At 40.1% G+C, this 27222-nt stretch overlaps 3 protein-coding genes across 4 annotated transcripts; 1 reads left to right on the top strand and 2 right to left on the bottom strand.

Annotated features, from left to right (window-relative positions):
* Positions 1-5975: 5975 nt before the first annotated feature.
* Positions 5976-11169, bottom strand: LOC135641635 (protein phosphatase inhibitor 2-like). 2 transcript variants are annotated; one of them, XM_065157159.1, is made up of 5 exons: positions 10988-11169; positions 9540-9605; positions 8704-8819; positions 8462-8623; positions 5976-6563 (listed from the first exon to the last, which is right to left on the bottom strand). In XM_065157159.1, the coding sequence occupies exons 2-5, from the start codon at positions 9569-9571 to the stop codon at positions 6340-6342; spliced, it is 534 nt and encodes a 177-aa protein (XP_065013231.1). In that variant the 5' UTR covers positions 9572-9605; positions 10988-11169; the 3' UTR covers positions 5976-6339. The 2 variants fall into 2 exon arrangements, with proteins under 2 accessions (XP_065013231.1, XP_065013229.1); XM_065157157.1 differs by lacking the exons at positions 9540-9605; positions 10988-11169 and having other exon boundaries at positions 8704-9219.
* Positions 11170-13283: 2114 nt separating this feature from the next.
* LOC135639900 (GDSL esterase/lipase At5g45670-like) lies at positions 13284-15567 on the top strand. The gene is made up of 5 exons (XM_065153895.1): positions 13284-13558; positions 14342-14466; positions 14549-14794; positions 14882-15134; positions 15232-15567. Exons 1-5 carry the CDS (start codon positions 13309-13311, stop codon positions 15453-15455), a joined length of 1098 nt encoding a protein of 365 aa, XP_065009967.1. The 5' UTR covers positions 13284-13308; the 3' UTR covers positions 15456-15567.
* Positions 15568-16024: 457 nt separating this feature from the next.
* LOC103989116 (serine/threonine-protein kinase 12) lies at positions 16025-26761 on the bottom strand. Its single transcript, XM_009407880.3, has 12 exons — positions 26132-26761; positions 24322-24396; positions 24117-24212; positions 22915-23000; positions 22667-22787; positions 21940-22019; positions 21715-21777; positions 21496-21614; positions 20988-21073; positions 20097-20218; positions 17561-17672; positions 16025-16254 (listed from the first exon to the last, which is right to left on the bottom strand). The coding sequence occupies exons 1-12, from the start codon at positions 26468-26470 to the stop codon at positions 16159-16161; spliced, it is 1395 nt and encodes a 464-aa protein (XP_009406155.2). The 5' UTR covers positions 26471-26761; the 3' UTR covers positions 16025-16158.
* Positions 26762-27222: the final 461 nt, after the last annotated feature.

Below are 27222 nucleotides of genomic sequence, written 5' to 3'. Positions count from 1 at the left end.
CCCCTTTTATACCTGTCAGTGAGTGGTGTAATGGCATGCAGGCGAGGACACCACTTCGCACGCCCGTCAAAAGTGTATCCATACATACGGTACAGCGCACAGCGACCATGGCCGCACCGACTTCTGTATGTACGTGCGTGTGTGAGGAACACATTTGAGATGGCGACCGGCAAGTCAACAGAAGCGAGGTAGTTACGATGATAAGAATCATGAGTACACGTGGACGGTTAAGAGTCAGCTGTAATCCGCGTTGGTGACTTGGGGGTGTCACGCACGAGAAGGAAGCCGCTACGGAAAGCAATCAATTGACTGCGCGTTTTGGTTGTATTGGGTGATTGATGTGGTGAGCGGGACGGGAGGTGGCGTTGCTGTTGAGCCCCACAAACGTGGCCGGTTCGGTTGGGGGTTGGAAGGAGGGCGAGCGAGTCAGGGGCTGCTCGTGACGTTGGTTTTGATCCACGGGGACGACAGCTCGACACACTCGCTCCCCAACCTACCCTGGATTATATCTGCTGCAATACCTCGCTCAGGCTGCAGGTTCTGATGGGGATTACGTGTCTCATATATATATCATGTTAAGAATTTGTTAGTCTATCAAATCTGGATAGTAACATTACACCCAAAACAAGATTAGGATCAAATATAATTATTATATATTTGATCATATATTAAAATTATACTTATATTTTTATATTAACTTGAAATTATTTTTTGGAGAAATAATTGACATCATGTTTTGACCACTGATGACGTCAGAGGAGCTCTACGTATCAAATTTGAGTAGTGACATGAAAGTTGCAGACGTGCTTGAAAAATATAAATGAAATTGATGAGAGTCCGACAAATCGGTGCAGTAAGGAAGGCTACGTGAGCCGTCTTGGGACTGTCTGTTTAATGATCTTTGAATGGTTGTCTAAAAGTAGGCAAGCTTTGTAGAATGAAGTAATTGGAGGAAAACTTGGAAGCAACTCATAAAGTCCGATCATGCTTTTCTGACAAATATAGTCCAAAGAAAAGACCACATTAAATTGTTGACTGATACAAAAAGATAGCGATAGAATCGGTCAATTTCATATTGCATTTTTAAGTTACATTGTGAAAAATGCCTACATTTTCGTGATTTCAAGGATAGGCAACTTTGACTTGTCATGATCATTTATGTATGTATGTATATAAATATAGATAGATAGATAAAGCAAGAAAAGAGATTATACGAAGTTTTTGTAGTACTGTAAAGAAGCAAGAAACAATGATTAGTTACAGCTTGGTAAAATACTTAAGTGTAAAATATATTAAAAAATAATTAGATCTCAATTAAAATTATGACAAATAGGGAAGTTTATATCTTAGAAATTTTGGAAGATAACATTCTACTAATTATATTTTTGAACATTCTTATCTACATAATGACAGAATGATAGTAACTTCACAGGATATCTCACGAAGAGAGGAAAGTAGAAAGAGAACATAAGGGTTTAGCTTTTTGATCTACGACATAGTGTTTTTTCAATATCCAAAGTATCCTATTGATTATAATACTTGAAGATTTAGCATTAAAGTTTTTTTTCTATTAAAATAATTACTTTAAATGTTTTCTTTTATTATCGTACAATAATAATTCATGGTGTTAAACGTTCACTGATAAGTAGAGAGAGAGAGAGAGAGAGAGAGAGAGAGAGATTAAGGAGGTATAGATAATATTGACAGTGGCTAAAAAGAAGAATATTGTTTTGGAGAGGTCATCTGCTGAATATGATGAGATAATGATGAATGTTTTCCTTTCTGAATAGCATTCGTCAAAAGCAAAATGAATGGTCACCTTCCATCGGTGATGCTCTGTCTGTGCTGCAAATGGATGGATTGGCATCTAAAACACTAGGAGATGGAGGTAAAGCGTGTTCGTCACATACGTGCAACTTTATCGCCTCCCTTGGCCTTTCTTTACACTTCTTTATTGACTGCGAGAGGAATATGTACATGCAAATATACATATTTATACCCACACACACGCCTTGAAAGGCTAAGGATAGAGCATGGAAAGGGAATTCCCCAGCTGACGACGACATTCACAAATCCAGATTTGGGATCACAAGCTGGAGCTGTCAAACCAAAGCCGAAAAGGTAGGAATGTGATGCCCAATTGATAATAGTAGAGATTCATTTTTATTCCTTGCTTTTGGCTGCATCCAAGCGATGGACGCTTTCGGACCATTCCTTTTCCTTGGAGATTAGGAGGGTCCTGGCGAAAGAAATATCTCGCGAGCTTCACCATTCTTTCCATTCTTATCGTGAGATCGATCGAGGCTAAAATTAACCTTCGATCCAACTAGAGCCTCACGTCTAAAGGAGCAGCTTTCGTTTGGACGATAACGTCGGCCCCCGAAGCAATCATGCAAACATGAAAAGCTGCTCGAGAGAGCTTTGCAGGCTGAAAGCCAAGCCACATGCTGTTGCTGGGAGTGGGATACAGGGTTGCTTCTTTGTTGACTCCGTTCGCACTCCAAGAACAAGACGAACTGGTGAGGTCCACGCAATGGAGAGTCAACTGGGAGTCCAAAGCAAGCTCACCAAGAGCCTGATGGTGGCTTTGTTGCCTTTGTTATCTCCAATATATGATCCTGTCATGCTTTGTTGTACCATGCTGTTGAGAGAGAGAGAGAGAGGTAGTGCTTCTTCCCGAAGCAAGAAGCGGATTCTTCATGTCAGCGTTGCCAAACAAAAGGTGCAAAGCTGGAGATCTCATTCCTTCTATGTTTTGGTCCACAATGTCTTTTTCTTTCACTATGTATTGGGTTCTAAAGATGCTCATCTCACTGACTACCACAAAGTAGCACTGTGGCAAGAGAATCCTGGAGGCGCTGCACATCCATATCATGACAGCCATTTCTGGAGCCCCCCACAACTGGCTTTTGCCTCTCTCAGAGGTTCTTCTCCCACGCTGCAAACTTGTGGTTGATTAGGCCACTCTCGAACCTAATTACTGGGGAATGCAAAAGAAGAAGGTCAACTTTCCCATGAAATTTTAGTTGATGTGCATGAATTTATGAGCACGCGCAGCAACATAGAAGCGGTGGAGACTGCAAAGCCTTTGCTCGGAGGCTAAGGCAGCAGTAGCTGATGATGATCGATGATGGATTAAGAGGCAAAGGAGGGCATTTTTGCGTGCGTGCGTGCGTGCATGGGCCATGCACGAAGGCGGTGGCGCCACTTTAAAAAGCGCACAAAGTTGGCGCATTGCTGCCATCCACTTTGGCCAGAAGGCTCGGATGCCCCTCTCCGACCGCTTTTCTCGACACCATACTATCACCAGAGAGCCATCCATGGATGCTGCCACCATCTCTCTCTCCACAAAGCTTGATTGATTGGGTCGGTACTCTCGATGAATCCGGACTTCACTCGTGGGGTAAATCAACTAAGATCGTCGATTGATGTGGTCAATTAAGTTACCATGAGCATGACATCCCAACAATAATAGTTCTTTCTTATGGCCAATTATTACCGCATATATCGACACCTCCTGATTAAAAGCTTCTGAAACACTCTAAAAACCTTCTCGGTACTTTGTTACCCAACTCGAACAAACGCTGCCTTAAGCATTAGAAAGTCATTTATGTTAGAAAAATATTCATGTACGAGATGAAAATAAAAAAGAGAGAGACTAATCTGATCGTTTAACTTACAAGCTTTTAACTTTTTAGGTTGGATCGGCATCATTTTTGCACAATTTGATTTGATTCATCTCAACGTTATTTGATTTTTAAGAAATATTAACATAATTGTATATGCGTGGGAGGGGTTTGAAATTTAATTACGTTTCTTTTAGTTTTAAGCATACTTAGAGATTACGATTCCATGTGATAAATTATGATGATGTAAAAATGTTTTTATTTTTTATTTTTTTTTATCTCCATGGATGCTTTGACCAGAAGATAAACACTAATTTATTTGGATTTGTGATGCTGCACTCACGAATCGACAAAGAGAATATAATTTTTTTGACCTTCAACGAACACAAAGTCAACTTTATATTTGAAACGAAATGATCTTCCTCTCTAAAGGAAGAAGGCACCAAAAGCCAACACTTTGACTAATAATAACAATAAAAAGGTTGTCTTTACGCTAAAATATTAAGTGAATCAAAGTGCCATTAAACAATAGAGCTAACCACTGACCATTGATTGCTTAAAGTGCATCATCATCATCATCATCATCATCATCATCGTGTTAACGAAGATGTTAGCTAGCTGAGTCGATAAAAATCTTGACTGAGAAGGAATAACAAGTGAAGTATAAATTTGATGGCCAAAAAAGCTTGTGTTAATGAACGTGAAGTTAGGTCTAAACTTGGACGAAGGGATTCTATGTTTGCTTAAGGAGATCGATGTTCCCTATTTCCAATCTCAAATTGACTTCCAAGATGTGGTCAAAGTATTCCACAAAAGGCCTCCAAATCCACGCGTCCGGTGGAGTGCAAGTAAATTAGTGGCGAACACAAGATGGAGGAGAGCTTCGCCAGGCACAACTCCAACATGAGGCCACCGAACAGCGTTACATGCTCCAACATGTTCTCCGTTTGCTCACCACCTCCATGCACGCATGCATGCATGAATCACGGGTTAGCAACATTTTTCTTCGTCGTCGTCGTCGTCGTCTTCTTCTTCTTGTTTGAATTCTATTCATGCAAAGACCACTGTACAAAGCGAGAGGAATCAGACGCTCCTTTTCAACAAAGTGCGCGTGCCTTCTTTTCTCGAGGGATGAAAAATAGCTACAGATTACGTGACACGGCTTTTGGGCAGAGAATAAAGCGGCGGCTGTTAGTGATGTCGCACGAGGCGGCCCACTCGGGATACAATATCTCCAGATGTGATCGCCAAGGAATTTGGAAGATAGCAGTAGGTAGCGAATCTTTCTACGTTTCTTGCGTGTGCTAAACATGGGGAAATCTTACTATCGTCCCTTTTGTCTTGGACGACACAGTTACATTGGAAGCTCACCTGCATGTGGCAGGTCTGCGATGGAGATCGCCGTGCCAAGCTGGGAGATGCGGGACGATGGACCAGACAAGATAGCGAGAGAAGCACGAAGGAGAGAGATGATGGCGGATCCGAAATCCACAAAGAGGATCCGGGGTGCCGGGCTTTTGGAGAACAGCGTGGGTGAGGAGGACAGCAGAATGGCAATCTGTGGATGATGGGTACTCCTGCTTTGAACAGAGATGGACCTCAGGACATGAGCAAGCGACATGTCATGTTGCTGCTGCCGCCGCCTACGTTACTGGTGGTGTGATCGTTCTTTTCAGTGCCAAAGATCCGGAGAATCCATGGTCGCATGAGGAGGAAGAGAGAGGAGGAGGAAAGCTGTGTCGCGGGCATTTGTTCCGAAGCATATATGCTGCAGTGGCCATGGCGGTGGAGGCAAGCGATGAGGGCAGCGGAGATTTGGCTTTCCGCTTTGCGAGATCTGCGCTGTCCTCCGGGACGACTGCATCTGTTCCTTTTGGCCTGTGGTCAACACCTCGACGTCACACCGCCCGCCAGTGGGTCAGTCGGCAATTTAGTGCTTCCCGGAGGTCGGTGGGGCACATCAAAGCTTTGGGGATTTTGCTGGGGACACAGCTCGCAGTGGAAGTCTTCTTTTTTGTCTCTCAGTTGCAGCTGCTGTGGACGCAGCAGCCTCCACTAGATTGCGTGCCAAACGTTGTTCCACTATTAGATTAAATCTCTGCAATGCTAATACTAATGAAATTTTACATAACCCTGCCAACTTCTTCTTCTGCAATCTCATGATCGTACGCTGCTCATAACCAATGAGAAAGAATAGTGAAGTTTAATGTAATATCCTCCGTAATCTCAACAAACAAATGCAGCTCAAAACCAAGGAAAATAGTCACACTCCTGCAAAAATAACACCAGATTTATTTTCCATGACCCTTTCCAATTCCTGCAATAATAACACCCATTTTACCCCACATATCGAGTGAAAGAAACCACAGAATTCAACCGTTTACACAGTTTGTAATGAAGATTTACAGCTCTCCAGAAACACTGCCAGGAAAAAGGGAGGTGAGAAAACATGGAACAACCGTAGTACAAATACAGTCAAAAGATGTTGTGGAGAGAAAGGTAGATCAGACTTGGCATCACATAAAGTAAGATGGATTAGAGAATCAAAGATTTTGCACTAAAAGTCAGGATAACCACAAGCCATGTGATCACGATACGTGCTTTTTTTTCATTTAAGCAGAAATCAATGATCGAAGCAAATGGCTCGGATGTCTTCTTATTGGAAATTATTCACCGGTGGGCTGCATCACATGGGGGACGTAGTTCCCTTATTTTATTTGTTGGGTGTGGAATTTTGAGCTTCACCAGATTCGGGTCCCCTCACTTCATCCGACGTTGAATCACCGATCTCTTTGCCAGTTTCCCCGCCACTGTTGTCTTCTTCATCCTCATCAACAAGGGACTTCGCTCGCAAGAGTTCTTTGACCTTATGGAATTCATCATAGTGAGCCTTCCGGTGCTCCGTGAAACTCAACCTTGCAACATCCACTTCAGAATCTGAGTCGATGAACATATTAAATGATCTTGGTTAGCTGTAGTTTCTGCTTCCTAATATAAATTGTTATAAAAAAGAAAAAAAAACATACACCTTTAAAGCTTGTCAAACATTGTTGATATAAACAACTGAATTGGATGAGATATGTAACGAAGATGAAAAAAGCAGAACATATAATAAAAGATGCATAAAAGTGTTATCCTCCACATGTAACAGCATTCGGAGGAGGTATAAGCACATGATGGGGTTCTCTTCCTAACAAGCTTAGATGGAAGACGACAGGTCAATGAACCATTTCAAAGATGCAGCATATCATATAATTAATGCAACACATGAGTAAATAGGAAAACCTTGAAAACCCCAAGAAACTCTACTCTCAAATGTGCTATCCATCTCTAGATTTAGTCAGTACAAACCTTGCTAGATAAATGCAGGCTTTAGTGTACAAGTGACTGGTCATTTAACGCATTTGAATGACAAAAGTGACACGGGTGTTTTACAGACTGGTAATATGATATCATAACACACAGGTATTAAAAAGCAAAGAGAAATGAGACAGGCGGCTACATTATCCCAATCATAAACAGACATACAATTACCTGAATTAAGCTTAATTTGTCTGATATGGGCATAAATAAAGAAATCATGCAAAAAATATAAGGTACTTATTAAAAAAAAATAAAAAACCAAAAAAATTAATATGCCATTATGTATAAATGAGATTCTCTTACAAAAGTACCTCAACAGAAAACAGTTCTAAAACACACCAAGGTGGCCTGATAGGAGAGCACAAGAACATCATCAGCAACAAAACAAACTAAGCAAAACGTTGGACAGAGTCCATAGTAAAAAAAAAGAAGGCGGACCCGGTGCATGACACTCTCACATTGTCTGGGGAGAGTCAACGTATGAAGGCCAATAAAGAGTCCATAATAACAAAGACTTAAAAATGATGACATATAATGCATTGGCAAAAAAGAAACAATCAAAGGAGATTAAAATTGGTGTTGATATTAGTGATGTTGAAGATCCATGTTACACCAGTTGAATGATAAATGTTAACTGAAACATATTGTACCATTTCATCAATGTATCTCACCAAATCTAGCACATACTATCAAGTCACTTTTTAACGCTTCACCTCCTAAATCACCAAGACAGATGTATTTGACCCCAGTCCATAACGGAAACTTCCTGGTGAGCAATAAAGTTTTCACGGGTTTCAATGCTTGGCCATATCAGGAATCCCAACCGCACTCCATCTTCTCTCCTATTGTGATGCCAGAACAGATCATCATGGTCACATAGATTCATCGAAAAGCCCATCATAACATCTTATACTTTCTAAAACTTCCAGCTAACTCAAAGAAACTAGAAAGAAGCTCGGAGCAAGAAATAAACATTCCAACCATAGCATACCATTACCCTAACATTTTAGTGCTATATCACTTAATCTCCTTGTAGTTTCTATTTTTCTCCTTTCCTAAAAAACAAGGTTAGAATTCCATATTTTCCTCGAGGTAGGCACATGCATTAGCCTCATTTTCCACAAATTACACATCACTCACCTGAAAATATACAAGTCATTCAAACCAAAGCTTCAACAGGAATCACTTTTAAAGCTCATGCAACTGATTTCACTCTTCCATGCTAAAGATCATCAGCTAGTCTGCATTCCCACCAATAAAGAACCTTTTTCACCATTCAACAATGATTTGAACCAATGTTTTTAATAGCAGTTATATAAGATGCAAATTTATAAAGAAAGAAAATTCAGCTATTCTTATTTTGCTAGTATGAGTTTGATTTGCAAGAAAAAATAGAAAACGATGAAGGAAAGACAGGAGAAACAGGTAAATTCCAAGTAGGTAGGAGCACTAAGCAGGAAGCAATGGGCAACCATCATCTTGCTCCATGGCATCAGTTTCATCTTCAGAAGATGTCCAATCCCCGTTAGGGCTTCTGCTTGAAGAAGCTACATCATTCAAAGCAGTCATAAGAGCTTCAGCATGAGCAGAATTATCCAAGCATTCGTTGAAAGCAAGTCTCGGTGATACAGCACCTACAAGTCAAAACAATGCATTAAAGTTACTCTTCACCAGAATTAACACTACATAAGATGAAATATAACAGATGTCTTACCATCATCTTCGATCATAGGGTGATAAGGTGTCTTAGGCTCTGTTATTTTCTGCCTCACTGGTTTATTTGCTTCAATCTCATCCAAGTTTGCTTCATTCCATCTAACTCGACTCTTTCTAAGAAACAAGCATGAAACAAACAAGCTGATCATATGCTGGATGCACATCAATGATCACATGTCTAAAGGAATGGAATGCATAAATGGAAAATTACTTTTTATTGAACTAAGTACATTTATATGTAATTAAAGAGAGGGGCCGGGGGAGAAGAAAACATGATGATGAAAGTTCTGCTTTATTATGATACTGTATTCTAAATAATTTTCCTTTTGCTATCATGTATAAATTTTCTGCTGGATTTCATATAAAAGACTAGAAAACCAAAGGTAAAAACTATATAAACAAAAAATATAAAAAAATAAAAATAGTATATAGATTGGTCTTCAGTTCCTCTTTTAGAAGCAACACATATGTACAAATCTACAAAAAATAAAAAGAGGGGAAATATACATACATACAAAATCAGGCAACCATGGTGTGTGTGTGTATACACACACACACACACACACACATACATACATATATATATATATATATATATATATATATATATATATATATATATATATATATATATATATATATATATATATATATATATAAAATTGTTTTCTATGAGTAATTTGGTGTGTGAACACTATATCTCAAGAATATAATGCATCAATGAGGGCAAAAGGCTATATCTCACAGTGTGCTCATATGGTAACAAGTAAATATCTGCAGAAACAAGATATCATCAACAGAAATATATCTAATACTAAAGGTAATGCTACTAACCTCATAATTTGCAAGTGTTGTATCTTCTTCATCAACCAGAAAACTTAAGGTACTACTAAAACCAACCTACAACCAAAAGACCTCCAAAAACTAAAAATCCAACTATCGATATGTATCAAAAGTAAATTGGCAACATGAGATGGTTTTTGGACATTTCACACATATAAATTATATCATTTATATACATAAAAAAGGAAACATATAGAACTCCTAGCAAAAGAAATTCAAAATTCTAAAAGAACTTCTCCAGGTGATAAAAGAGAGGCCCATATAATGTGACACATGGACAACAATATTATCAGTACCATAGGAGCCAGGCTTAACTGAATCATGCAACATTTGACAAAAATGAGCACTATCAAGACAGAAATTTCTCCAGATACTTGAATCATCTTGAAGTTTAATGATCAGAGCAAGAGAACAGTAAACCTCATACCTAGCTCTACCAATTGTCAACAACAATAAGATTCGATCATAAGATAAATCACATCTTTCTGCTCTTCGATCCCACAAAAATACAGTTTTAACTCTTCCACAACCTATACTAACTACAAGTACTTAAATAGTTGGCGACAAATCAGATATCGATGCATAGCAACTAGTAAATGTCAAAATACAAGTGTAAACACCAATCATTTCTCTGTTCACGTAAATAACATAGCTATAGTGAACAATATACAATTTGTGAAAGCAAAATTTATTGGTCAGACAAGAAAATTTGAAAAGGAAACACAATACAAACTAATAGGAAAACATAAATAACTAATGAAAAAAGAAGTATTGTGACCATAGAGAAAAAAACCATCCCTTCCAAGAAGTCTTGTGCACTCATCGGTCCCGACTATCCATCAAGATTTTTCTCTGTCGTCACCATAAATTAGAAGAAACTTCCTGTGCTAATACAGTTAAAAGCAACCAACGATTGCACAAAAACAGTAGTTTTGCACCACCAACTGGAGACTTCGAAATCAACATAATTGACTAACAAGATGATCCACAGTATCAAGAAACTAGACTTTAGCACAAAGAAATCAAAAACACAAAAGTTAGAGCGAAGAGGAAATAGAAGGCGATACGTAACATTTGATCTTAGGCCTTCTAAAGGTCTCCATAGAACGTCTTTAGGGTTACGATCAAACAAAACAGCGAAGCAACGGATATTATAATCCATAATATCTTTGTTATTGCGATCGAACTCAAAGATCGACGGTCCGACCCCTGCAGAAGTTAGGGTTTCTATTGGAGCCCCCAATCAGCAGGTCGATCGTAATGGCCGACAAAATATGGTGATATCCGGCGGGTCAAGGGTTGTGTTCCTCTTCTCTCACCCACCACCCAAGGCACCGTAGCGATCATGTGACAGGCTGTGTCGATGGCGGCGCGATAGGAAAAAGGGCTAAAGAAAGCGACGACATGAACGACAGACGCCGGGGGGAAGCAAGGCGTACCGGCGAGCGGCAGCGCACGGGGGAGGGGAAGCGCCGGCGACGGCGGTACAGCGCGCGAGGAGGCGGTCCGTGGCGGGCGATGGGCCGGCGGGACTTTGTGCTGCTGCGACTGTCCGACCAACGTACACGCGCCCACGAAACTACCAAATCTGGTCCGCGTAATGACGTCACGAACCATTATGCTCATTCGTCTCTGACGTGGCTTCTACTTAAATGTGCCGATTTCAAGTCAATTTTACTCGCTCGCTATAATACATTCCTAAACACGAATCACTTCGTGTTCTACTTGTTGGGTTTGAAATGGCCCAAATAGAGCCCATTCGTATCGGCCCAAATACTACACTGGTAGGTGGCCCAAATACCATACGCCCATTTACCATTTCCCGGTGAGCGGGAGTGACGCTGGCGGCCACCGACGGCGGCGCCTCGGCCGCTTGCCCTGCTCCTCACGATCGGTACGCTCTCGTTAGTGCCAGAAGCCCCTTCGTAGGGTTCGTTGTTGTGATCAAGGTTTGATTTTGATCATGTTTGAGGGGTCAGATGGTGTTGGTGCCGCACAGGGAGGCGGCTGAGGAGGGGGGGAGGGGGGTTGCTCAAGAACTGTTCGGAGATCGGTGCTAAACAGCTGGAGGGCTCGCTTCGGGTCTGTCGTTCTTCTCCCCCATCATTTCTCTCTCTGCGAGTTGGATGTGCTTCCGTGGTGCAGTGATGGCAGCGATGGGTCGTCCCATGCAATCCAGATCGAATCATGTCATGCGGAGGACACCACCCAAGTTTTATTGCCGAACATGGAGGAAGGAGTGCCGAAGCTCCTCTCCCTCTCTTCATTTACTTCCATCACCGGCGCCCATATCCTTCGCCCTCGTAAATGCAGTTGGACTTTGGACAGTGAGTGTCAGGCACTTGCTCTGACAGCCTTTCGGAGATCGAATTCCAGCCTCGATTGCTTCCCGAGGCGTATTGATGATGGTTGGTTGGCTTCATAAAGGATCGGCCTGATGAGCACCCAAATTTGGTTGATTGATGGTGAGCTGCCTAATTCGGTATGAGAAGACATCATTCGCATTGCACAAGCAGATTCACATTACGATGCAGCCGATCTAATCACCACGAAGCATTGTGTTGGGATGGATTCACTTCAATTATGAGTCAAAGCCTGTCTTTTTCTTGTGTGATGGATGTTGTCAACATCTAACATCCATATCCATCAGATGTCTTTGTTCACGAGGCATGACGAAGGAGAAGAAGACCTCTCATCTGTTTCGATCGACTACTCTATCATGAGACTGCATTAATGGTAATCACAACTGGCTGCTAAATCTACGATGAACTCCACGTATATGTTCTCACTCTAAACTCGAGAAGAACAAGTGTGGGGACTCATCACTCCCACTTGCTGTTACCACCATTGAATTGGAAGGCAAGGATTAGATGAAGTGCTCCACAGCCTAATTTATTGCCTCGATTCAAGTCGCCCACATTATGATGCAAGTGTCACGCGGATATCCAACCCAACAAGCTGTGGAATCACAGCGTGAAATGAATCCTTTGACCTCAAGATTGAGGCATGAATGAAATCCAAATAAGAACGAAAATTATTGGTCTTCGTTGATAGATATAGAGTTTCTTTCTTCTTCCTCTGCCCATCATTTTTGTCTCTTAGTTCCACAAGAAGCAGACAACCTACTCCACACATGGTTTCTAATGTTCTCTGTCACAACTTGGAAGGCTCAGTGAATGAGCCGGTAAATGTAGATGGTGTACATGTCTCTCTTGCATTATTAGCTGACGTTTATGACCATTAGTACTACTTCAGCTGCATACAGCAGGCCATTTACTTGGTACTGCTCAAGTTAGGACAGCAGATCATATACAGATCGAACATGAGCTCACGGTTGGTGCATATATAGTACTTCTGCCTATGTTTGCATGAAGTCTGTACTCTCGACTTTGTTGGCCATGCACCATTTGATGATAAAACCTAATCTGTCGGCATTGAACTATTGATCTCAATTGATTATTAAAGAGATCGATTTAGACTTGACTAGAATTTGATGTCATTTTAAAGACTTAATTAGGTGATCATAATCTCATACATGTAAGCTATTATTTCTGAGGAAGGTTGCAGGAACTCCGTCTCAACTCCGAGACTGTGCTCGCCTCTGCGTCCACGTTAAGCTCGCGAGGGCTTTAATGCACTGGACCAACCCTACTCTCCCAACCGATACCCTAATCCTTGTCTCCTTCCTTGCTTCCCTTATATATCTCCCTCCATGTGGCCTTTTACTTCCCACCTCCCCATCGCCTCCTATTCCTGCTTCATGGCTCACGTTGAGCTGAGAAGGACGATGCTGGGCGCGCGGTGGCTGCTGCTCTGGGCGGCGTTCGTGTCGGTGCGACCGGAGCCGCAAGTCCCGTGCTACTTCATCTTCGGTGACTCGCTCGTCGACAACGGCAACAACAACAACATCGCGTCGTTGGCCGTCGCCAATTACCCGCCGTACGGCATCGACTTCCCCAGCGGCCCGAGCGGGAGGTTCACCAATGGCTTGACCACCGTGGACGTTATTGGTATGGCGTTCTACGTATGCCAAGTATAGTTTTCCGCTTCTGTTCTTAGTCGCTCAAGTAATGCTGCAACAGTGTCTGCCATAATGACAACTGATACTTCTCTACATTGAGAAGATATCGTACCCCATTCGCCATCATTGTTCGTGCGGGAGAATGGTAGAATTCTTGCTCGCCATCGTTCGCTTCTAAACCTTAATGAAACATGTCATCTTGATCATTCTATCCAAACCAGAAAGCATAGGTAGTTTAGTGGATGGCACACACGAGTCACCGCACTGAGTCCGGAACACGTGAATCGGGCGGCGGCGTCCATACTATGCCATTAAGCTTGCAGTGGTGGGAGCCTCGTGGTCTGAGCTATATCTTTTATGCTGCAGCCAAGTAATAGTTTGTCTGTGACAAATTCCATGTTCTTGTGCTCTACCATATTAAGCAAGCCAGGATGTGGTACGTTCTGCGTCTGGTGGCAGGCCGCAGTCACGTACTTGAACAGAGCATAGGGATGAATCGGCTTCGACTGCGAGGCTCAGAACAGTAAATGCAGGATATGAGTATACTCGGTCATCGAATCGGGTGCTCCTAACTCCATTTATTATCTTCACGTGATCACTATTTAGGTTTGCTTTCCTTCTGGTGACCCTATCCGCTTGGGGAAGAGTAGCAACTTTAGAACCAGTTAGGAATGCTCTGCTTCGATATTTGGTAAAAGTATGTAATGTTCTAACACCATGAATAGATGGATCATTGGGAATTGGAGGCTAAAGTTATGATTGATTTGTGCAGCTCAACAGCTGGGTTTCGACGATTTCGTCCCACCTTACGCAAGCACGAGAGGGCAAGCGCTTCTCGCCGGTGTAAACTTCGCCTCCGCGGCCGCCGGAATAAGGGACGAAACCGGCCAACAACTGGTACGCCTTCCCTGAAAGGTTGCTTGACACCTAGAGATCTACATGGAGAAGAGAACTAACTTGTCTAGGCTTGGGCTTGCAGGGTGGGAGGATTCCTTTCGGGGGACAACTGCAGAACTATCAATCGGCGGTGCAGGAGATGGTTAGCATACTGGGAGATGAGGACTCTGCAGCTAATTACCTCAGCAAATGCATATTCTCCGTCGGCTTGGGGAGCAACGACTACCTCAACAACTACTTCATGCCGGCGTTCTACTCGACCGGTCAACGGTACACCCCGGAACAGTACGCCGACGAGCTGATCCAACAGTATTCGCAGCAGCTCAGGGTTAGTCTTTCTTTTCCGGTTCAACTATGGCAGCATCAATGGCAGATCTCGACATGATACCGATGAGTTAGTTGCTCGTTCTTTTAGACTCTGTACAACTACGGAGCGAGGAAGGTGGTGTTGATAGGAGTGGGACAGGTGGGGTGTAGCCCGAACGAGTTGGCTCAACGGAGCCCCAACGGCGTCGCCTGCGTCGAGGAGATCAACAGCGCGATCAGAATCTTTAACGCGAAGCTGATCGATCTGGTGGATGAGTTCAACGCCTTGGACGGAGCGCACTTCATTTACATCAATGGCTACGGCATATTCGAAGATATCTTGCGGAACCCGGCAGCCAACGGTGAGGAACAGCGGTCGCCTGCCTTCATCGTCATTTCATCAAACACTTACGATACGTTGTTGTTGATTGCATCACGTCGTGGGTCTGTGTGCTTCAGGGTTGAGCGTGACGAACAGGGGATGCTGTGGGGTGGGGAGGAACAATGGCCAGATTACATGTCTGCCTTACCAAGCCCCGTGTCCGAACAGGGATGAGTACCTCTTCTTCGACGCGTTCCATCCAACCGAAGCTGCAAACATCATCATTGGCAAAAGATCTTACAGCGCGCGGTCTCCTGGTGACGCCTACCCCATGGATATCCGTCGCCTTGCTCGAGTCTGATGTCGCATCGGCGTCAAGGAGCCGTCGGTGTTCCCCCTCCCCCCAACCCCATCTGTACCGTAGCCTACTAAGTGCGTGGAACTAATATGAAACCCCAAATAAGGCTCATAATCCGTGCCTTTTGTTTTCCTTGGAACTGTTTCTCCTGCCATACATATGATTGCTGGAGACAGCATTCCAGCCATACATCGAAGACGATTTCTACCTGCTTTAAACATAAAGATCAAGCATCCTTAGTCAACTTGCTATGAAAATTTTCAATCAGAGAGTAACAGCGATACAAACCATGATGGATTTCAGCCACTCCATATGTTCCAAGAGATTATACATGGGTCAATACGAGAATCAAAAGTCACATATCATCCTTATATACGCATGCATGCGGACAAAGAATAAAATGATCATTGTCACATGGCAAGGTATGTGTTATCACGAAGGAAGGCCCCAACACAATTGCAATGATACATTTTACCTATCACCAGACAATCCAAAGCTACCAGTTATGAGATGATCTCAGCAAAAACAAAAAAGTGATTAGATGATTCCTGTAAGCACCAAAAAATCAACCATGAAAAAGACATATTACATTAGTTTGGCAAAGGGCCTTGCGGTTGTATAACATTGTATGTCGTTCAACAGTAGATTACACCAAACCGAACTAGCATCTTGGTATCTTACTCTTATTTGGAACATCCGATAGAAGTTACAAGTTTGTGGTGGATGAACGGGATGAGCGGGTGCTACCGCCGTCTTTCTTCCATATGGCCTCAAAATTCTGGAAACATTTTAATGGCGTCACCTGGCAATGCAACAAGAAAGTGACAAAACCAGTACTTTTTAAGTTCATAACTGTCAGAGAAAGTATGTGGTGCAGCTACTGAAAACCAAAGTAATTTTGATGCAGCCAAATTAAGTTGCATGAGGTTCTCTGTTGAAACAGGGGCAGTCAAAATAAGAATACAATGATCAAAATAAATACTCACAAACCAAATTGGTCACTTACATCTCCAATTTATTTTTCAATTTTTAGCACACTTAAAAAGTATTTCCCTATGAAAACTGAAAAAGGTGTAAGAGTAAGAAACTTTGTAATGTTTTTATGTACACCTAAAACAAATTTGTCCACTGCACTATGTCATGTCGATTATTATATTACAGTTTGATTATATCATAAACGTTGTGGTAAGATGGATTTTTTAGGTTACCAGAAAGGACAGAGTGAGAAACATTTACATCCATCAACAATTGCAATTACTCAAATAGAAGATAAAACAAGAAAAAACCATTTAAGAAAATAATCATGCCCAAAGAAGACTTACAGATGCTTCTGAAGAAACAGGATAGAGTTATTTTAAATTAGTAGTATGATGATAAAAGAAGGAAGCTTAAGAAAATTTCATTAGAAACAATAATAGGAGATTCAACAGCTTTTAATTTGACAATTGATACTACCCAAAAACAGAACTCAATGGTATAAAAAGATTTATGCAGTCGATCACGAATAATTGACATTATGGTTTGCTGTTGAGTTTATGATTATGTTCTCCGCAATATATCTATATGTTCGGCTATTTGTGGTTCCAGTATTTGCAAGAAATCAAGTATGGGTACATGCGCCACTGAAGAATTAAGACTAGTACAACTGAATGCTCTTGCATCACAAGAACTAAAAGTATAATCTTTTTACCGCATGGAACTTTAAGTCGACATCGATTTTTAAGCTTCATAATGTTCTGATAAAAATGTGATTAATTTTTTAAAATTTGCTTCCCTCCAGCAATTCAGAGGTAGTAGGAATCCACAATGTTATGCATTTGTACTTCCTAGATATGACCATCTGCACTATGTGCATACATAGGTGGAAATTGAATCAAACTTTCACCAAAAAATGATTTAGATAGGACTGATCTAAATTCTCCTGGTATTTTGAAAACTCAGCTAATCAGTAGCACAATTCTGAAGGAGTAACAGAAAATAGTAATTGTTTTTTTGTACTTTCTGAACTAAGTAGCAAGAGTATATAGAAAATACTAGTTCCAGAAAACATGGGAAGCCAATTACAAGGAAAAAAGCTGCAACCCGAGGTAGAAATTGAACAAACTTACCTTCCAACGGCGTTTTTGAGCAATATGGTTTTGAATTTTTGACAACCGATCAATTATTTCTCTAAATGTTGGTCTGTCAGCAGGATTTTCACTCCAGCAATGCTCAATCAACCTATAAGGGGGAAAGATGATGTATCAGATCCAGTCAATCTTCTGTGATAACAAAAGCAACAACAATAAGAAACTAATTATGGACAAGCATGGAGTCTTCTTTGTTGGCATTAATTAGAGGCATAATCAACACCAAGATCTAGGACAGTGGTATTCAGAAACATGGAAAATGAATCAAACCAGATAAGTTATTTAACAAAAAACGCCAGCTACATTATTACAACCATGAAAATCAAAGATTTGGCAGAGCAACCCTTGTTCGTCATAGAGGTTATAACAACAATTACAACAACAACAAATTGTAATGTTCCAACTATTTGGGAAATATGCATACTTTTTTTGGATACGGCTCAAGATATACATATTTTGCTTACTTAATGTCTATATGTTGTTTTTTATTTTATCAAGTAACCTCATCTCTGTGACAAACAATCATATGAACTAGAGCATGTTGTGGCTGGAATAACGACAAATGGGATGGTGGGAAAAAGTGCTGAAAGGTTTACAAGAAGAGGAAAACAGGAAATTCTCATGGATTAGGCCCCTACATAAAGCATATATTGCATGACTTATTGATTCCACAGTATTGTTTTCTGTGTTAAATTTGCTCATTGCATAATATCATCCAGGCTCCAAATGATCACGTGAATCCTACAAATTCTTGTTTTGAAACAAATATGTAGAATTTTCTCCTTAAAATCTTTTATAACAACATCTGAAATTTACCAAGACAAAGGAATCATCAAACAACAAAGATGCATCTTTCTTCATATTTTGCCCCTTGATATACATAAAAGATATTCTTAGCAAAAGATCCCAAAATTTATTACAATAAATGCTAAATTGTAGCTACTCGTTCAAAAATTTTCGGAGCTCCTATTGCGAAACACTGAAGCTCAAAAAGTTTCCCAAAGCTTAGTATCACATTTTTCTCTAAGGAACTTAAGTGTACCATCGAGGACATTCATCAAACTGATGCAACTAGCCTCAAGACTTAGTTTCATTCAGGCCAAATAAAATTACAATGGACCACGGTACTGGTAGTAATTAAATTTTTAGTTTAATATTTAAAATTGCTACCATAGCTGAAATCAATTTTATAGTTGAATAGAGCTTTGGTCGACAGGCCTTAGTTTAGAGTTCATGAAATTAAAATTGGACTAGGCAAAAACTTAATAAAAATGACGTGTCTTAGATTTTACAACACATAAAGAAACGAGAGTAAATCTTTCTATATTTAAAGACAAAAATTGACTAGAGAAAGAGAAACAAATGGCAATATATAGGTGAAGGTACTAGGTGGGTTATGGCAACTGAAAGTAAAAAATGACAAACAAAAATGGTATAACAATGGGAAGGTTGATTGATACTCTGGTAGTACGTATCACACCTATCACATGACCTCCCTCTCATCATGCAAAACCCACCTGGCTCTTGTGTCATACCATTGAAAAGCCGATTATATTTGTCCTCATTCATCCAAAAGATCCCTGAGCAAGGTTCGCTGTACCGTACCATATCGGCGTTTCGACCTAGGCTCGATACGGTATGGTACCAGTGTACCGGGCAGTACATCAGGGCATACCGAGCGGTACACCCTGTTGCGGTACCGGACGGTCCGCGTACCGGTAACCTGTCGGACCGGTATGTACTGCCCGATATGGGCGGTACACTTCGGTATGACAGATTTTGTCCCTAAGTATATATCTCTTTTCTGAATTTATGACCACTCCAAGGCAACTTGCCAAAGAAAATGAAAAGAAGAAAAAAATTAGGGGAATGAAGATTCTCCACAATTCCTTATTCTTTGATTTGAGATAAATAATGTCCATAGTAAAACATATCTTATGATCATCATTACTGATTAATCAAAATACCTGATTCTATAGCCTCAAGCTTTAGAAGTCAACTTAAGTTGATAGTAAAGAGAAGGATATTTCAAATGAGATTCCCTAGCAACAAAAAAATGTATTTGTTTATGATTGAATAAAACTAATGAGTGTTATCAGGCTTGAGCAAAAACTAGCAAATAACTGTTGAAATACAAGATAAAATATAGTGTGCAACTGATACTACAATTGTATTATCTGAGAATATTATACTCCTAACAGATAAAATGAGATCAATGAAGCCAACACAAATCAGTTTATGATGTAAATGCTGCTTCATGTAGATCATGCATTTGCACATCAAAGTGGGAAATCCATTCTTCGAGGGATACGATAACTTATCACATAGCAAACCAAAGTGTTAAATGTGCATGTTAATTGGTTTTACCATCCAAAAGCAAAACAAAGAACAAAGCTAATCAGCATCATCAAATCTAAACAATAAAGCATTGCTGGTTGTGCCCAAAAAAGTAATATAATAATGAAAATAATAAATTAGACCAACTAAAGAATATCAAAGTAAGAACAAAACTTACTCTTTTAATCCATGACCATACTGTTTTGGTGGAGCCCTAAAAGGTGGTCTCTGTTTAGACACATATGCTTTTGGAACTTCATTATCTTGTTTATAGGAAAAAGGTGGGCATCCTTCAATCATCTAGAGAAATGATAAAGGGTTGAAAATGTTAATGCAATATGACAATGCATTGGCCTTAGCCACAAGTGACTAGTAAGATAAAATATATCCATAATAATCATATACCCAAGTACAATTTTATCACAATTACACAAAGAAATAATCTCAGTATATATTAAATTATTTAGGTGTATCGAGTCTCAAAGATAGCTTAGATAGCCAATTTCAACTAGAAAACTTAGTTCCGCACCTCCACTCGATTTTAAGTTGGCATGAGTATTAAATGTCAAATTGGTGCATAACAAATGTAAGGGGAAGAAGCAGTAATATGGTACTTAACAATTTAAAGGAAGCTTAGAGTCTAAAGCCAAAAGAACATTTATTACAATAACAACAGGCTCTTAGTTTCTCAAGCTTCACAAGAATCCTTCATGGTCAATCAAATATCAGACTAACTTGTGTTAATAGTAAATAAGAAAGTATATCTCCATGAGATGAGATAAACAGAGAGTAAGAAAGGACAAGAAAGCAAAAGTACTATAACTGAAATTTAGCATACTTCATAGTTCAAACTTCAAACTACTACTACTAAACTATAAAGTCATGTAGCCGAACCTGTCACAATTGTCGAAGTTCAATCACAATACACCTCATGCATATAAAAAAAGACAGACAAAAAGGATAGATCCTAAACATTTGTTGGTGCAGTAGCTTATTTCTCGCAACAGATTCACGTTCAAATCCGTGACTAAAATAAGTTCTTGAAATTAAATGAAAGCAAATCCTTTACCTCTTGCAGGATCAAAGCAAATGAAAAGACATCCACTTTTGTATCATACTCCTCGTTGAGGAAGACTTCTGGTGCCACATACCTGCCTGTATATAGTGAAACCATAAAAGAATAAGAATGATACAACCAAATCATGATATACTGGAATTCTTTAGTGAGTGGCGACACAAAACATGAACAGGCACCAAAATGTCAGAAAAAAGTAGCTAAATCTTTTCTCCACAATCCCAACTAACTTTTAATGCTTGATTAACAAACTAGACTCAACAGTCCATAATATGCTTGTATTCTGTTTTGTAGCATGCTTTATTAGATAGGCATATAGAAGATCTCATATGTCGGTGGATATTTACTAAACTTTGACGAAACCATATTTTTCATGTTCAAAGAGAAGATCAAAGTCTAGCAAGATATAGGATCACAAAGATCCAGAGCCAGTAGCCTAACGGAAAATTAACTATTGTCTGAATAAAATTAAAAAAGCATAAGAGAATATTGCCACACTCACATGCAGTGTCAAGACATGTCAATGGTCTTTCCTCTTTTACAGTCTTTGCCACTTTTAACAACTTGCTAACTCCAAAATCTGCAACTTTCAGATGCCCAGAATCATCTCGCAAGATATTTCTGAAGCAAAAATGTTTAGACAATAGAGGCTGTCAGGCAAATAATAAGATAAACACACAATTCAGATCAGAGAGCAAACGATAAGTATCTGGACACTTACGAAGGCTCAAGATCACGGTGAATTATGGCTTCAGGTTTATGCTCGTGTAAATAATTCATCCCTCTAATATATTTGTTTAAAAAATATTAGTTTATGCTCAATTAACTGAAGATAAAAATTTGAATTATGGTAAGAAATAACCACTAAAGAATTTGTATTTCCATTGGCATTCCTCAAAAATACACACAAATAATACAATAATAAGAAAATAAAAAGTGAACCAACCTAGCAATATCAAGCGCAAATAGCACTGCTGAGGATGGGCTTAGAGTTCGTTTCCGATTCAGATAGGCCCGTAGATCACCCTGCATATGAATGAGAACTAATGATCTGAATGACATCTTCACTCAAGCAAAAAAAGTTTTCTGTCTGTAAAAGAAAAGGTAACCAATCACTGGAAAAGCAAATAGGTGGTTTGCAAAGAAATCGTTCACTGAACTGATACGTTGGCAACATGCACTCATCTATTCTGGTGAACATGATGAAAGTAGACCCTTCTTAATATAGACATGTCAATACTTGGGGTCAAACAAGGTCACGCTTCTCATGTAGAGAATCATTGATAGTTACCTAGCATACATGTGAAATTGCGACAAAGTTCACTGATGCATGTCAGGATAGCTTTCATTTTCATCTTAATGCATGATAGTCTCTGTTTTCTTGTCTTTTCCCCAGTCTCTTTCTCCCTTGCCCATCCCTCCAACTCGTATATGTACATGAAATACAAAAGCTAGGTTCATACTTCATACTTGACATACTAACAATGTATGCATTTCAAAGGAATCACTCAGCATGAGGAGATAATTGAGCAGCCAATTTGGTCATTGCTCTCATGCCACTTTCATGAAAATGGAAGAACAAGAAAGTAAGAAAATATTGAGCAACCAGGTTATATAGCCAGCTAGAATCCATTTAGCTACCAAGCTGAGTATTTCACACTTAGAGTAACAACCTTGCGCAAATATTCTGTGACAATCATCATTGGACTACTTTGAGTAACAGCACCCAAAAACTGGACAACATTTGGATGCCGTATTTGCTGAAGCAATGCAAGCTCATCCCTGAATGCCCTTCTGCAAAATATAAAGAAATCCTAACCAACAAATAAATGAACCAAAACCTGACTGCAACAGGTACATCAAGTAGACATTACAATTTGCAAACATAAAAATATGCAGAAAAAAAATAGGACCAACCCACAATTTATCCTCATCAGCCATTACATCATCACTGAACTTCTTCACAGCGACTTGAATTCCTCGCCATTTTGCTATAATAAATGTTCCCTAAAAGATGACATTGGTAAAAAAAGGGGAGGTAATAAGTTGTATTAACAGGAGAAGTTACATCAACTTTCGACTTCAGAAAAAACAGGATAAGTTTAAATCATTAATATAATGTCAATTACAAAGACAAATTTCTGCAGAGCTGAAAGTCATTTAATAGGAGTTATTTTAGTTATTTCAGAGCAGCTTGAATGTAAATGAAGCGAAAATCCCTAGATTGCAGAATCACAGTGGTCATACGACGTTAAAACAGCAATGAAAGAAGTCATAAGCTCCCAACTATTTAAGTCAGCTACATAAATCTTCTATCAGCATTAACCACTAGTCAAACTAGGAGCCATCATTTCTAATGAATTTCTCTTAGATATTTCTCTCTCTGCACATCAATAATCCTAATTCACACACCTTGTTTAACTAGTGCATCTACAGGTGCAGCTCTAAGTACAATAAGACTTGACCTGCTTCGACCAGCACACAACTAGATACATGTGAACGTTTCCATGAACAGAATATAAACAAAGTTTATCTATCATATGAGATACAGTAATATATGATAGAACAAATAACTTGGAGGGTGCAAGTATTAGGATAAACTAGGGACTACTAAGGTTGCTTTCACATACACAAAGGAGATCATGAAATGCACCAACAACGAGTCCAGGGAATTATTACATGTGGGAGGAGCCACAAGGAAGATTGAAGATTAAGAAAACTTGGAAAGTCAATGGAGGCAGAAGAAAGAGACATGACAACCCTTAATAGGTCGATTGAGCATAAGCAGAGATCAAAGCAGAAAAGATATTCATGCAGTCAACAACTTAAGCAGTTGGATTTTGAGCTCCAATTGGCATTATTATTTTTTATTTAGCTTTCAACAATTTGTAAATATCTTCATTCAAATGCCAATACTAAAACATAGAAGAAGTATACAGTGTTAAATAATTGGAAAAACTATTCTGATTAAGGACAGAAAGTTAAAAGCCAAATAACCGAGATTAATGCTAAACATGTTACTACCATGCACTGACTGATTGAACATAAGAAAAGGAAAACAACACAAAGTTACAGTTAAGGACATATGTTATCATAGTTGCAGATGAACATGAGAAAATGTACCTTAGTTATGTTAACACTGTTAGTGAAATCAAGTTCGCTGGGGTCAATCTCATATTCAGGGACTTCACGGGCATTCTCAACACGCATAGGAGTCACCTGCAGAAGATACAAAACAACAAGAACTAATGCCACAAGAATTTATTAAAAGAAAAGATAACTGCCTTCTCATCAAACTGGAAAGACTAATAGGTCTTCAATGATGTACCCGTAGCTTGGCACCATGCTTCTCAAAAAGCTTGATCACTTCATGGTTATTGTAATGAACTGCATCTGCAAGTGGCTGTTTAGCAGGAGCAATAGTGATGAAATTTGACTTAAGACTAAAACTAAACAATAAACTTTCATTATGCATACACCATGTGGATAATCATCATTGATAAAAAATTCATTTAACTCAATCCAGATATTATGACCTCACTGCCAAGTTCAAACAGAATTATGACTTTCAGCCAATATGCTCAACAGTTCTCCTCACAATGAATCAATGCTTCACCTGGATGTCATGTCCATCCAGATTCATTTGGTTCTCGTAAAATTTTGTTGAAACCAACTAGTTTCAGCAAAAAATAACCAGCATTGGCTAAGGAGAAACTAGTTTCAGCTAAAACTAACAAGCATTGGCTAAAGAGCATTATGTGAAAAAAATTACTAATATTTTAACTCTTATGTTAAAAGTTTTAGTAGATTATTTCTTCAGATCTTGATGGTACCATACTCCAGAATATCACTTGCAATCATCAGCTTGAATTTAACTAGCTTCAATGATTTTTAGCTTGTACTGTGATAACTCACTTATTAAATTCTTCATGCACCAAGTCTTGCTCCACTACTCTCTGAACACAAACTCAAACTTCCATGTAAGAATTATATATATATATATATATGTGTGTGTGTGTGTGTGGGTGTGTGTGTATTATAATATGTATGTATGTATGTATGTATGTATGTATATACATATATGTACCTATACACACACACACACACACACATATATATATATGTATATGTATACACACACGCACACACACACGCACATATATATACATATATATATTATGTATGTCTATGCATGTGTATGCATGTGTATGTGTATGTATATGTGTGTGTGTGTGCATATATATATATATATATATATAATATTTAGAACATGCAAACATGAATGAAGTAGGTCTATGGTTAAATTCCATTCAACAAGTTAATTAAGAATGTTTATGACTTCTGTTTTTCTTAGTCTTAAACCTTTGGATGACGAGTGTTATTCTGCCATCATATTATTTTAGCTATTTCTCAATGTTACAATTTCTATTAAATCACACTGTCTATATAACTGAATGGTTGATAACTCGGGAAGCTATTTTCTTACGCATACTCAGTTGTAGCCAATGGTTATAATATAAACTGTGTGATGTAGACAACTACAGATCCTAAGTAGAATATGCTCTAGCATTAAAAGATAACAAACTAACTTTGCAAGATAAATTTTCTTCTATTTCTTCCATTTTTTTCAATAATTTTCCTAAACCTTCACACAAAACAAAGGGATTTGTAAGCAAAATATTTGTCATTCATGCATTCGTTTCTCTTAATTAAACTACATCCCAACAATCAAGGAACAATTATGAGAATCCATTTTCGGAAGTATTGAATTGAACTAACAACATCTGACTGCAAGAATTAAAGCACCAAAGAGAAACAACAAGATGCTACAGGGATCCAGCAACTTGCAAAAGGAAATATTGCAGCACCTATTGCTCGGATCAAAGTTTTAAATTGTCCTGACTCTAGCCCGTCTACTTAATTTTTACCAACACGAATTTTGGAGCGGCAACTAATTCGGCCACAATGCACGATGCACATGTATGCAAGTCTAGCATGGTCATCTTAGCCACAATTCAAAATCCTAGCAATGACCAAGATTCGTTTATTAGTCTTCCCACCAAAAGTCCATCAAAAATAAGAAAGAAACAATAGTTAATTCACAACAGAGAAACTGAAGAAGAAACAGTGTCACGCACCGTACTGCCCCACCGATCCTCCGGGTCGACCTGAGCCCCGCTGTCGAGCAGCAGCTGGACGACGTCAGCGAAGCCCTGGCAGGCAGCGACATGGAGGGCAGTGCGGTCGTCGATGTCCCGGAAGTTCACGTCGACCCCAGAGGCAAGGGTCTCCTCGATCCCGGCGAGATCGCCCTCGTTGGCAAGGTACATGAGGCGGATGTTGGCGTCGACCTCCTCCGGGACCTGCAGCCCATCGAGGTCCCCGGATCGAAGGGCCTGGAGCTCGCCGTCGTCGCGATCCGGCGCGAGCGACGACTGCTTCCCGAGAGTGAATCGCCCCGTTGACTTGGCCTCCATTCCCCAAAGTCAGACTCCAAGCGTTGGGCGTATCGAATCCAACCCTAGGCGAAAGCAGGGAGAATAGGATCGATCAGGGCTTCCGATGTTTGGGGGAAGACGAATCTGAATCGAGGTAAAGAAACGAGCGCTTCGTCGTCGCTGGCGGCGAATACTTATCACAAGAAAGCAGGAAAAGGACACGCTGATTCCTCGACACGAATCGTGACGCAAGTTCGGTAAGAAATCGTAGTGGGGACTCATCTTCCCGTGTGACTCTTACTTTTCGCGGGCGCATCAGCCGCTGGCACGACGCTTTCCACGAAGGGTGGAGGGTTTTTGTTGTGTCGGCCGAGTCAGGGAGCACGGAATTTGCCCGTCTTCATCTGACGTCTAACGTATCCAGTACATCTAATCTTAGTGTGTTCCGTGTCTCGAACGGAAACGAGCAAGCTACTTATCATTGGAGAGGTGGCAGAGCTCCACGACCTCCCACGACTCCAAGCTCTGGTCCTCGGTTGTCCGTCTTGGAAAGGGCGAGCGCCGAGACCTCGAAGCTGAGGCCGAGGATCCCCTTATCCAAAGCATCGACCCTCTGCCGAGCCCTCTCGTTCTCCTCGTCCGCGAAATCCCCGTACAAAAGGCATCGAGTCAGCTTTTTGAATCGATGTCTCAGAACAAATTAATGCACTTGATCTCAGAAAAGGGATCAAGGTAGGGAGAGAGGGCAGCGCAGGTGGAGCGGAAGCGGCGGAGGGCATCATCGGGGGCGA

The sequence above is a fragment of the Musa acuminata genome, chromosome BXJ3-6 (assembly GCF_036884655.1).
Source record: "Musa acuminata AAA Group cultivar baxijiao chromosome BXJ3-6, Cavendish_Baxijiao_AAA, whole genome shotgun sequence".
Lineage (NCBI taxonomy): Eukaryota > Viridiplantae > Streptophyta > Magnoliopsida > Zingiberales > Musaceae > Musa > Musa acuminata.
The sequence above is the reverse complement of the archived record's forward strand: the minus strand, read 5'-3'. Positions and strand labels throughout refer to the sequence as shown.